The sequence below is a fragment of the Crocuta crocuta genome, unplaced genomic scaffold (genome assembly GCF_008692635.1).
Source record: "Crocuta crocuta isolate KB4526 unplaced genomic scaffold, BGI_CrCroc_1.0 scaffold96, whole genome shotgun sequence".
NCBI lineage: Eukaryota > Metazoa > Chordata > Mammalia > Carnivora > Hyaenidae > Crocuta > Crocuta crocuta.
In genome coordinates, this window is record NW_027531522.1 from 858,314 (window position 1) to 871,499 (window position 13,186).

General features: G+C 38.0%; 1 protein-coding gene across 1 annotated transcript in view; it reads right to left on the bottom strand.

Moving 5' to 3' along the window:
* MYO3A (myosin IIIA) overlaps positions 1 to 13,186 on the bottom strand; it is a 230,212-nt gene that overhangs the window by 52,610 nt on the left and 164,416 nt on the right. The window contains exons 23-25 of the mRNA XM_077772437.1: positions 10,273 to 10,352; positions 9,734 to 9,811; positions 6,985 to 7,190 (exon numbers count right to left, since the gene is read on the bottom strand). Of these exons, the coding sequence (XP_077628563.1) occupies positions 6,985 to 7,190; positions 9,734 to 9,811; positions 10,273 to 10,352 (364 nt within the window). The remainder of the gene's footprint in view (positions 1 to 6,984; positions 7,191 to 9,733; positions 9,812 to 10,272; positions 10,353 to 13,186) is intronic.

The window sequence follows — 13,186 nt, forward strand, 5'->3', positions numbered from 1 at the left end:
CTGCCTGCTCGGCTCCCCATCTGGTTATCTCACAGACACTCCAAACTCAGCAGTCATCATCTTGCCTTTCCTCTGTTAGTTCCTACCTCTGAGAATGATGTCACCATTTTTTTCAAAGGTGATAAAAAGTCTGTGTATCATCCTAGATTCTTCCCTATTCTCCACTCAGTGTACCCAATAAGCTTAAAAATCTCCCTGAAATCCATGTCTTTCTCTCTATTTCTACAGGCATGGCCTTGAACTTACTCATTATCACTTCTCAACTTGACTTCCATAACTGCCCTCCAACTGGTTATGTCCATTCTCACTCCCCCCAACCCCAACCAGGTCTGTCTGAACTATCTTAATAAGATAAAAATCTGATCTTTAACTTTTTGAGGAACCTCCACACTGTTTTCCAGAGGGGCTGAACCAGTTTCCATTCCCACCAACAGTGTAGGAGGGTGCCCGTTTCTCCACATCCTCACCAGCATCTAGAGTTCTCTGATTTGCTCATTTTAGCCACTCTGACTGGCGTGAGGTGGTATCTCAGTGTGGTTTTGATTTCTATTTCCCTGATGAGGAGGGATGCTGAGCATCGTTTCATGTGTCTGTTGGCCATCTGGATGTCCTCTTTGGAGAAGTGTCTGTTCATATCTTCTGCCCATTTCTTCACTGGATTGTTTGGTTTTCAGGTGTGGAGTTTGGTGAGTTCCTCATAGCGAAATAAGTCAGGCAGAAAAAGACAAATACCATATGATTGCACGTACAGGAGGATTAGGAGGAACTTAACGGAGGACCAAGGGGGGAGAAGAAGGGGGGAAATAGTGGGGGAGAGGGAGAGAGGCAAACCATGAAAGACTCTTGAATGCTGAGAACAAACTGAGGACTGATGGGTGTGAGGAGTGGGGGGAGATGGGCATGAAGGAGGGCACTTGTGGGGATGAGCACTGGGTGTTATATGGAAACCAAGTTGACAATAAACTATTTGTAAAAAAAAAATAAAAATTAACATAAAAAAAGATAAAAGTCTGATCATGTCCTTTCCTGACTTGGAAGTCTTCGAGAAAACCCAAGTTCTAAGCCATGATGGCAAAAACAGGTGCTTTCAAAGGCTAGGCACATAACACATGTAAGTTGGAGAGCAGTGGAAATGTAGGAAATGCAAAGGTCACACGTGCCAAAAAGCAGTCATTTAAATTTAGGTGACATATATGAAGGCTGGCATGAGAGCTCCCTCCTTCCTCTGTATCCCTGCCTGCCTTCCCAGCCTCACCTTCTGCTCTTTTTCATGGAGAGCTTGAGCTCCGGCAAGAAGAATGATTTAAAATTATGCCAAAAGGCCATGTTTGCTCATGCCTCTGTGCCTTTGTATGTGTTACTCTGTCTGTCTGCATGTCCTTCATTCTCACTGCTTGTTCCTTTAAGGAAGACTGACTCTTTGAATATTCTAGAAACTCTGTCTCATGAATCTTCAATGAATAGACTAACCAGGTTAACTGACATTCTCTTCCCCTGTGTTAGATGTGCTGACTGGTGTCCACCACGTGCCTGGAGCTCGTGGGTGCTAGTTCTTCCTGGTGTGCACACATGCTTCTGCTGCTGCCAGGCAAGCTGTGATTGCCGCCAAACCTGTTTCTGCCAGCTGCACTTGAGATGACAGGATTAAACAATGTATCACATAAACTGATGAAATATGAGTGAGGAAAGCCAGAGAGTTGTTTCTGCAAAATTATATCAAATGCTTTGATAAGACTTCATGAAGAAGTGGTCTAAAGCTATTACAAAGGGTTGAGGAGAATCTTAAGAATCAAGAATATTCAGCCCTGCGATTGCTTCACAAGTTATCTTTTTATTTTATTTTTTATTTCTGTGAGAGAGAGAGACAGCGTGAGCAGGGGAGGGTCAGAGAGAGAGACACACACACACACAGAATCTGAAACAGGCTCCAGGCTCTGAGCTGGCAGTCAGCACAGAGCCGGATGCGGGGCTCGAACCCACGGACCGCGAGATCATGACCTGAGCTGAAGTCGGACGCTTAACTGACTGAGCCGCCTAGGAGCCCCATGCTTCACAAGTTATCTTTAACTTCCTGTTTCGCCTCAAGAAATATTAACTGGAAATCAGAAATAAGGGATTATGGAGAGCTTATGTAAGAAAGAGTCAATATGAGGCGCTTGGATGGCTCAGTCGGTTAAGTGTCTGGCTCCTGATTTTGGTTCTGATCATGATGGCAGGGTTAGGAGATGACGCCCCACATGGGGCTCTGTGCTGACAGCATGGAGCTTGCTTGAGGTTCTCAGTCTTTCTCTGCCCCTCCTCTCTTTGCGTGAGTGCTCTCTCTCTCTCTCTCTCAAAATAAATAAATAAGCTTAAAAAAAAGTCAATACACTTGTGAGGATGAGCACTGAGTGTTATGTGGAAACTAATTTGACAATAAACTATTTGTAAAAAAAAAAAATAAAAAAAAATAAAAAAAGTCAATAAACTCCAATTCATGGACTTTTATTCAAAGAAAAAAACTATTAAAAGGTTGAAAAATGAATAGATGTTCATGTTCCAAGTTAAAATATGACATCTTTAGTATCTATTTGACTTTTATGATTTTCTGCTTTATCTGAATTTCTACTACAATCTAAGAAGTCTTCCCCTTGCCTCTTCACTTCTACCTTCTCTACGTCATTCTTTCAGAGTGTCCTGTGCATACTTTTATTAAAAATATCCACTAGTCTTTCATTCACTTCATAAATATTTATTGAGTACCTACTATGTGCCAGGCGCCCTTCTAAGTGCCAGGGATGAGACAGTGAACATAGTAAATGAGCACCCTTGTCCCTGGAATTTACATTACATTGTATGATAATGTAGATAATTAGGTCCTTGCTCCCACAGCTAGTCTGTGAGTTCATTAACATCAGAAGCTCTTTTAAAAATTTTTTAATGTTTTTTTTAAAAATTTATTTCTGAGAGAGAGAAAGACAGTGTGAGCAGGGGAGGGTCAGAGAGAGGGAGATCCAGGCTCTAAGCTGGCTGTCAGCACAGAGCCCCACGCAGGGCTCGAACCCACGAACCATGAGATCATGACCTGAGCCGAAGTCGGCTGCTTAACCGACTAAGCCATCCCGGTGCCCCATTGTTCTTTGGATCTTTAATCTTTGGAATAAGATTTGGGTTAATCTTTTTTTCAAGGACTAGAACACAGTGGGTGCTCAATTAAATGTATGCTGAAGGAGTAATGACCTGCCTCTGGGACTTGTGGAAACAAATATCTAGGTAGACCAGGTGCACTTACGGTGGAAAACCCCCAGGCTTTTGCTTTGTTGCATCCCTTGTTTTAAAGACTTGTCTTCAAGACAACATACTGGCTGCTGCTTTGTTTTTTATGGGCTGGCGTCATGACTTAGGCTGTGGGATTCAAGACCACAGCACTGTAGGTAATAAGTAATTTTTGGAGCTTGGGGCTGAGGCAAGAATAATAATGAAAATATTATAGCTAATATGTATTGATGACATTTGGTTCTATCAATAAACTTCATATATATTATTTAATTTAATGCTCATAAACACATACAGAGTACATACGATTATCATCATCCCTATTTTGCAGATAAGAAAGAGTGAGGCTTAAAGTTTATAGAAGTTACTCAAAGTAACTTTGAACAAAGTCACACATTTATATGTGACAGAATTGGGGTTTGAACTTGGGCTTTCTGATTTCAAAACATGTGTATTTACCTACTTCAGTACCCTGTTGTCTTCTGTAAGTTCTGGCTGAATTAGAGTTCTAGTAGCCAAACCATTGTGTATAGGAGTCTGGCTTTACTATGGAAGCTTCTTAGTATAAGGGTTCAATTGAAGTAGCTACAGCAAAAACCCTGTGCCAACTAACTCTGTATTGTGTATCTTCTCTTAAGATTATTTGTCACAAAACAGAAGAGTTTATCTACAATGGAACAAAGAGTCTGATGAATTTTGCCTCATACAAGAAAGGTTAGTCAAAGGCTAAAGCAGGACAGAGGGGAATTATTTAGTCATATTTACACCTCCACAGGGCCTTCACAATCTGCCTCCTAAGAATCTATGCCAATTTAGATGACAGCTTTCAAATTAGTGACAGAGAAAAGGTTCAGTCTTTTATTTCTGGGAATTCCTGCATTTAGCTAATCACATATTCTCTGTATACTTCACTTATTCCCTTCCTCATCTATCATGTAGTAATTTGCTATTTTATATAGTATGGGGCTTTGAAATACATTTATAAATTTAATCTCACTTCTGATCTTCTAAATAAGCAACTTTCAACTATAATATTGTCAAGAAAGTAGGTTTAGTCCTCCTTACTATCCATATTGTAAAACCATTGATAACTGAAACTATAAATTTAATATGGCATTCAAGGCTCTCTCTACATAATTTTTAACCTGATCAGTTTTCCAATCTTATTCTATCTTATCTTCTGTCAATTTCTGTCACTCACTAAACCCCCTGTGCTAATCCTGGCAAATCCAGCTAAGTCTCTCTAACTTTTGACATGCCAAACAGTATGTTGAGAAAGACCTTTCGTGTACACAAATTGTACCTACCATCAGATTCCAGTTTGAACCTTCTTTCCTAATATTTTCTCTTCAGCCCTCCTGGAGATAAATTTATCCTCTCTGATCTCTTGCACTGTGTATACTATTCTCTTGGATCTTGGTATTTATTATCTTGCATTTCTTATTAACTTTCCATGTCTATGATTCTGAAAATTTTAACTGGGATTGTCAATTCTTGAGGTTCAAGACAGTTTTAAAATGTGGTGACATCTGCAAAGCTTAGCACAGTACCTTGCACATAAAGAAAAGATTACTGAAATTCCATGGTAGTTATAGTAATATAATACTAATATTGTTTATTTAATTTTTAAGCAAGTTAAAGGTCAACTCTTCTAAAAAATGAAAAGTATGAAAATAGGTCACATTTCAATTTTAATTTGAAATTTCTTTGTATCAAGTACTTTTTTAAAAGTTTTTATTTATTTAGAGAATGAGTGGGGAAGGGACAGAGACAAAGAATCTCAAGCACTTGACTCCATGCTGTCAACGCAGAGCCTGATGTGGGGCTCTAGCCCACGAACCATGAGATCATGACCCGAGCTGAAATCAGGAGTCAGATACTTAACCAACTGAGCCACCCAGGTGCCCTTGTATCAAGTACTTTTAAGTTCTCTGCATTCATGTACAGAAATGGAGAGTTTACCTATAGACAATAAGAAATTCCAATATTTTTTATTTCTGAGTTTTAGATATGAAATTAGGTCTGCTCTGTGAGAGGGGAAGTCAGTGACTGGATGCTGGCTGTACTTCTGAACCCTATATCCTGAGGTTTTAAAGTTTGTCTTAAACTACGACAGAAGATTTGTCAATTATGAAAGTCACTGTATTTGTATAATTCTGCTCTCCATCATGAAGAAGCGGTAAGGTTTTCTTTATTTCAAGGTGCTCAAATGGTTTTTTCCTCAATTATAAATCAGAATGAAGTATTTATTCATTTACTAGCTCTTAAAATTTATTTCTTTTTTAAAGTAAGTATTATGTTTATTTATTTTGAGAGAGAGAGAGAGACAGAGTGTGAGCAGGAGAGGGGCAGAGGAGAGAGAAACACAGAATCCGAAGCAGGCTCCAGGCTCTGAGCTGTCAGCACAGAGTCCAACGCGGAACTCGAACCCATCAACCATGAGATCATGACCTGAGCCAAAGTCAGATGCTCAACTGACAGCTGCTCAGGCATCCCAAAATTTATTTCCTAAAAAACAAGCTAGGCAGTAATTCGTTACTGAATACCTGAATTCTCTGAAACATTTTTTTAATACCTTTCTTTTCTTTGCCAGGTGGGTCAAAAGGTGGGGGGAGGTGGGGGAGAAGTAAAAACTACTACAGATTGCTAAAAAAATGAAAATTTGCAAAAATAATTAGAATTCTCATTTTATTTAGTAAGGGTCTTTTGGTTACCTCAAGTGAAAGAATGCTTGGCACAAGATAAGGTGATGTTTTGTTTTGTTTTTGGGAGGAGGGAGTTAGAGAAACTTTGTTTTGTTCTTAATCCTAATTTATACACTCTGAAAAGGCCAGAGAATTTTACATATAGAGAATTCCTCAAATTCTAGGTTTTATCTGAAAATTGTAATACTTTTGAAAATTGAAACTTCAAGTTTAATAGGTAATAATAATCACAGAATTGATAAATATCAGAAACATGGGCATTTAAAATATTAACTATATAAGGTATTGAACCTCTATCACCACAAATATATTACTTAATAAAATATATTTAACATCTAGCTTAATTCATTTTCCACCAATCTCAAATATTTAAAGGATCTCTTATACCTAATTGAGTCTTTATTCTTCTAATTGCTATTAGAGATAATGTCTCATTTGATTCTTATAACAATTCCACCAGGGAGTCACGGCAGATTTATTAAATGAGGAAAATGGTTCCGAATAGGTCAGGGTTTCTCCATCTTGGCACTGTTACCATTTTAGGATGGATAATTATTTGCTGTGGGGGCTTTCCCATGGACGGTAGGGTGCCTAACAGTGTCCTTGGATTTTATGCACTAGATGCCAACAGCAACCCTCCATCCCACCAGATGTGACAACCAGAAATGGCTCCAGACATTGACTAATGTTCTTTGAGGGGCAAAGTTTCCCCCTGTTGAGAATCACTGGTACAGTCCAGTGGTCACACAGCCCACAACCTCTAACTGCTCAGTACAGAAGCTTAGGCCTTTCAGTCATACTGCCCATGACATGTATCCCATGTGACCACACAGGATCCTCCAGGTGACAGCAGAAAACTCCCAGCCCCAGATAACCTTCACTTTCGGTACAAAATCTTTTGCAAAAACAAAATGCCTCCTTCCCGGAACACCTAAGTCATTCTCTTCCCTAGTTTGCTTCCTATAATTCTTGTGATTAATTTCTCTACAAACTATACACGGAACTTGAAAAGAAATCCACATACCGCTTTATAAAGTTAGCAAAAAGTATCCGATGTGAGTACCCCAGCCTTCGAATTCTTGCTGTTTCCAGAATTCCTGTGTAGCGAAGTTGTAGGAGAACTTTTTCTCTGTCGTATTTTCTTGCCTGACGTTCATTATTTGGTTTGATGCAACGAACAAAATGAGGTTGGCCCACCACCATTTTAGATAACAAATCCATCAGGGAATACTATAATATGGAACAAAAGTAAATTTCCCAATGTAACATACAAAAATTTAGAAGCCTGCAGGTATTTCTTTTTACTGTAGGAAAAAACCCTGAAAACTGGATGTTATACATGTTCATATTAATTCACAGTCAATGGAGGAATGTCCATATTAATGAAAATTTTATCTATAGCATCTTTTTTAAAATCCATATTTACTCCAAAATGTAGAGGCAATAACTTGGAACTTAGCCATTCAAAGGTTGCCTGCACATTTTTAAGACAACTTTAATGAATAGATAAAATTACTTTTGGTATAGTTTGTTTGTTAGCAGTTATTTCCTCTTAGGGAAGCTTGCTGGTACACAATATTTAGGCATACAACTTAATTTCCTGCCTTTACCATTAACTTCCTTGTTAAATTCTTTCTTTATAGAAAGTATGAAAGTGAACCCATCAGTGTCTGTCAGAATCACTTCCTAGTTTAAAATAAGGAATGAGAGGGTGGCTTAGTCGGTTGAGTGTCTGATTTTGGCTTGGGTCATGATCTTGTGGTTTGTGGGTTCGAGCCCCACATCAGGCTCCGTGTTGACAGCTCGGAGCCTGGAGCCTGCTTTGGATTCTATGTCTCCCTCTCTCTCTGCACCTCCCCTGTTCATGCTCTCTCTCAAAAATAAACATTAAAAAAATTTTTTAATAAGGAATAAGAAGTTAAAGCAGTTTAATACATAGGACATAGGAGTTACAAAAATAAGCAAATTCATTTAAGTACTCTAATCTGCTCAAGTTTGATAATTTTCTTATTTATTTTAGAATTTTCAAAGTCACATAGATATGAAAACTGTTTTCAGCAATACCTTATTACAACGGTAGCCAACTATTGGACAACCAAGCATAACATATTAGGATAATCATAGTTCGATTAGCAGTGGAGTCTCAGACAATGAGTATGCTAAAGACCAGCACTGCCATTTCCTGGCAAGGTAATTAATGTATGAACATAGACAGCTGTTGTCAGTTGGATTTCTTTTAGTGTGGGAAATAGAGAAGCCTATGGTTATAAAGCCAGTGCAAACCAGATACCGGAATTGCACACGCCTTGGATTGGCTTTGCTTCTTCTTGGGCACTGAAACTCTTAGGTGATCTTCAAAGAGCTGGCATTGGCACTTTGGAGCCCTTTTCCCTTACATTTATATGTGAGCCAGCATACAAACAGCTGCCAGGCACTGGGAATACAAAGGTGATACATCTGTCACTGGCATTCTGAGCAAGAGCTTTCTGCAATTTAAACATGGGTTTTTCATAGGGAATGAGGTATGGATTACACTACATTCCTTCTCCACAGAATAAAAAATTACTTTAAAAATACGTTATATACTAGATGGAATTATCTTCTATCACTTTCCACTTCAGCCTGAGGAGTAAAACGATTTTATGAACGAATGGCTCAAGCAGACACAGTGTTTGATGTCAGCAACAGTGGAACGAGAACAGTCTTGGATAATTCCCTTAAAAAAGGAAAATAATCTGCCTGTACATATGCTTGGTAATTCAGCTGTGCTTTAGTCCTCATGTAAGGTGAACGTACCAGCAGCAGACATGAGATATTGAGCATATAAATGTACTAGATGTTACTCAAAGATGATTAAGCACACACTGTCTGGTATGAGTTTAGGACTTGAAAAATATCTAATAAAACTACCCAGTTATTTAAAAAAATACTTCATGATTCTGGTAGAAAACTGAATTTATTCACCAAACACTTATAGTAAATTTAGCCTAATTTCCTTCCCTTCCCCTCTTGCATTAAAATATACTATTAATAATTTCCAATTTTCTGTTGGTATTTTCCTCCTTTTCTTTGGCTGATTCATATGATTTTATCAGAAGAGATAAACAAGAACTGAAACCAATAACGAGGGTGGGATTACCTAGAGTTCTGCAGAGCACAGAGGAAGAAAAGGACTCCCTGTCTTTCTCTTCTCCCATATTGTCTAAGGAAGAAAGGCCACCTTGATCCCATGCTAAGGACACAGTGGCGGATGTTCTTGGCATGTTGCCGTGTTTCCCTGGTATCCCTTCTCCTTGTCCCAGGATTTTACCAGTTCTAGTCTTCTTTTGAGGTTTTCATCTCATCTATGCGTAGGGAGATGTGGAGTGAACACGGATGCCCAGCCTTGCCCCATTTGTCTACCCTAAGATCATCTAGGAGTGGGAAGGAGAACTGGTAGCTAGCATAGCACTGAATTAAAAACACTGTCAGGTTTTATTCCAATAGAAACGCATTTGGTTCTTTGGACAAATTTTAACAAAGATATACAACCCTCTATTAAGATAGAGTTGGCCTGCAATCATTTTATAGGAAACATATCAAAGCAAACCAATCCATAGGTTTTTGCCAGTATTCTCTAACATATTCTGTATCTAACACATAGGAAATGGAATATAACGAGAATTCTCTTTTGCTAATAGCACTCTGTTATTTGTTACTAGTTTTTGATCTGTAACACTCAGCTAAAATAAATAACATTCTTAAGCACAACACACCATAATTGAATATCTTACTCTAAAATATGATGCAACTGTCTGTGTTTTCATGTTGGTTGTCTCTATGGCATGACGTGTGGCTTCTCCAGTTCCACCCTACAAGGATCAAGAAAGACAGTGATGGTTCAGTATCTATTGTACTTTATGATCTACAGGGAGGACATGGAATTTCCTTTGGGCTATCCCAGGCTATGCATTCAAATACACAAAATAACAAAATGTTAATATTTTTACTTTAGGTAATTGTTTCATCAGTCCCATAGGAATTTTAATTGGTCTTGTATAGAATGTGACTATCTCGGACCTTCACTAATACACTTTCAGTTGATCTTAGCATAATATTAAACTGACCTATAAAAGAAGAATTAGGAATATATCAGAAATGCATAATTATTTTAGTGGCTAGCAGGAATATGAACATAACTGTTTATGCAGAAAAGAAAGATAAAAGAGAGAAAAACTAAGCAAAATGACGCTTACTTTTAGGAGCACACAAACATTGCCATTGTCGAGGTTATATTCTTAGACTCACTGTCATGTGCAATGCATTTTCTTACCTTTATCAAGTTGATTGTTTTTTCTGAGGTCCTCATTTGATAGTTCATTATATTTTTAGTTTTAGAATGTGGCAGATTACCTATGGGAGTATGGATAAAATTAATATACATTCTAGAATCATGGCTAGAAGATTTTCCCCATTTACTTAAGTATTAAAATAAACATTGTTGATCCCACAATATTCATCCTTGGTTAAGTATTTATAAGAAATTAAGGGATAGAGTAATATTGCAGAAACATTTATAACAAATTTTAAATTCAGAAAAAAAAACAACCCTCCAGCTTGGAGATTAGAAAAAGTACAGGTGAGTTTTGGATTTCCTTTTTTTTTTTTTTTTAATGTTTATTTATTTTTGAGAGGGAGAAGGACAGAGTGCGCGTGGGGGAGGGACAGAGAGAGACACACACACACAGAATCTGAAGCAGGTTCTAGGCTCTGAGCTGTCAGCACAGAGCCCAATGCAGGGTTCGAACTCATGAACTGTGAGACCATGACCAGAGTTGAAGTCGGATGCTTAACTAACTGAGCCACCTAGGCGCCTGGAGTGTTGGACTGCTTTTAATTGCTACAAGATATGGTGTGATTGTGATAGAGGGGATAATTTAATTCGTGTGTGTGTGTGTGTGTGTGTGTGTGTTAAGTGCCATCTGAGATTTTCTTTAACACAAAGATAAGCTTTACAATGGGTCTTAAAATCATATGGATTATTAAATCATGAAGTGGTTATAAAAAAATCACGAATGGTTGAGACCAATGGATATGTTCAATCTAACATTCAGAAATCAGTGCATGGTGCTAGTGCTACTTAAACTTGCACAACCCAAGGCCATGAAAATATTCTGGTGTAGTGAAAAATTATGGCCATGGAAGCCAGGAAGACCTGGATTTGAATACCAGCTGTGGTACTTAAACTGTGTTGCTCATGAATCATTTACTTTGTCTCTGAGTTGCATTTTGAAACTATATAATGGGGATAATGCTGTCTTGGCTGCCTCACAGAATTCTGATGATATGTGACAGTATGTCTGTGCATGATGGGTGCCTGGAAATGTTAGTTCATTTTATCTCCTGTCTTCCCCCTGCCTCAAGCACAATAAACCAACCCACAGTCCAAGAGTTCATCATCCCAACAGAAATGTTCTCTTTGCCTTTATACTTGACCTAATAAGCTTGTAATAAATTGAGCTAGAGATGTGAGCTGCAAGGAATTGTGGTACATTTCCTCTCAATAATGGCTGAGCCGGATTTCATATTTAAAGTGATACATGCAAAGGGCCATGGTTATTTTAGAACCTTGGAGACAGCATAATATAGGACTGAAAAAACCCAAACTCTTAAGCCCACTTCTAAGGCTTCCCAGAGGAGTAACACTGGGAAAGCTGCTCAACATTTCTAAGACTCAGTGTCTCATCTGTAAAAGTAGTTCACCGTTAAGTGTTGCTATTAGGAGTTAATGAAAGTACTCAGCACAAAGTCTAGCACACTGCAATTTCTAAACAAATTTATGTATTATTATTATTGTCATCATTATGTTTTCATATCTAGGTGAATATGAAATCCAAATGCCTCTGATAGCTTTGAGATCCTGAGTCACTGAAACATCTGTGATTACAAAGTTCTCTTCTCCTTAGCCAATGCGACATGGTTCTGCTGATAGTCAGAAGACAGAAAGTAGTATGGAACACCTGGATGCATATTTTATAAGGGTGGAAAAAAAATATTAGATGCACAGATGCAGTTGGTGGATATTGAAAGAGATGACTGAAGGGGTGCCTCGGTGGTTTAGTTGGTTGAGCATCCAATTTTGGCTCAGGTCATGGTCTCATGGCTCATGGGTTTGAGCCCTGCATTGGGCTCTGTGCTGACAGCTCAGAGCCTGAAGCCTGCTTCAGATTCTGTGTCCCTCTCTCTCTGGCCCTCCCCTGCTTGTGCTCTCATATTCTCTCTCTCTCTCAAAAATAAACATTTAAAAAAATTAAAGAAAACATGAAGATGTTTTGCTTCTGGGCATGATAAAACAACACAGCCTGGATTAACTTAAATAACTAAAAAAAACCATACAAAATATGTGAACAATAGTCTTTCTCCCTTTTCATTTTTATTGTAAAATTTACATAACATAAAATTTAGCATCTTAATCAGTTTTAAGTGTACAGTTCAGTAGCATACATTCATAATGTTATGCAACTATCACCACCATCCATAACTTTTTTCCTCTTGTAAAATGGAAACTCTATACCTATTAAATACCAAGTCCCCATTCCCTCCACCCCCAGCAACCACCATTGTCTTTTTTGTCTCTGATTTTGACTGCCATAAATGCCTTATATAAAAAGACTCATACTATATTTGTCTAGGAATAACAGTTTTTGTACATTGGGCATCAAGCAGTCCAGGACATTGATCCCTCAGCAAGAGGAAACAAATGGGGTGAGCCCTATGATTACTCCATCTTTCTGTCTAAGAGGTTTTATGCTGTAACGCAAGGAGGGGAATCCAGGTGAAGAGTATGGAAAATAACAGATGTAACAATAGAAAACAAACAGCAAATGGTGAAGTCAAACCCAACCATACCAATAATCACATTAAATATAAATGGTTTGATCACATCGATTAAAAGGCAGAGATTGTAAGAATTTTAAAAAGCAAAGTCCATGTTGTAGACAACACATAGTTGTGTTTAAATATACACACAAAAATAAGTTGAAGTTGATAGTATAAAAAAAGATAGACCATTCAACCACTAGTCATAAGAAAGTTGGACTCTCCATATTAATATCAGGCAAAGTAGATTTCAGAGCCAAGAATACTACCAAGGATAAAAAGGGTCACTTAATAATAATAAAGGGGTCTATTTTTCAAGAAGATATAATAATTCTAAATGTGTATGTGTCCAATAAAAGATCTGAAAA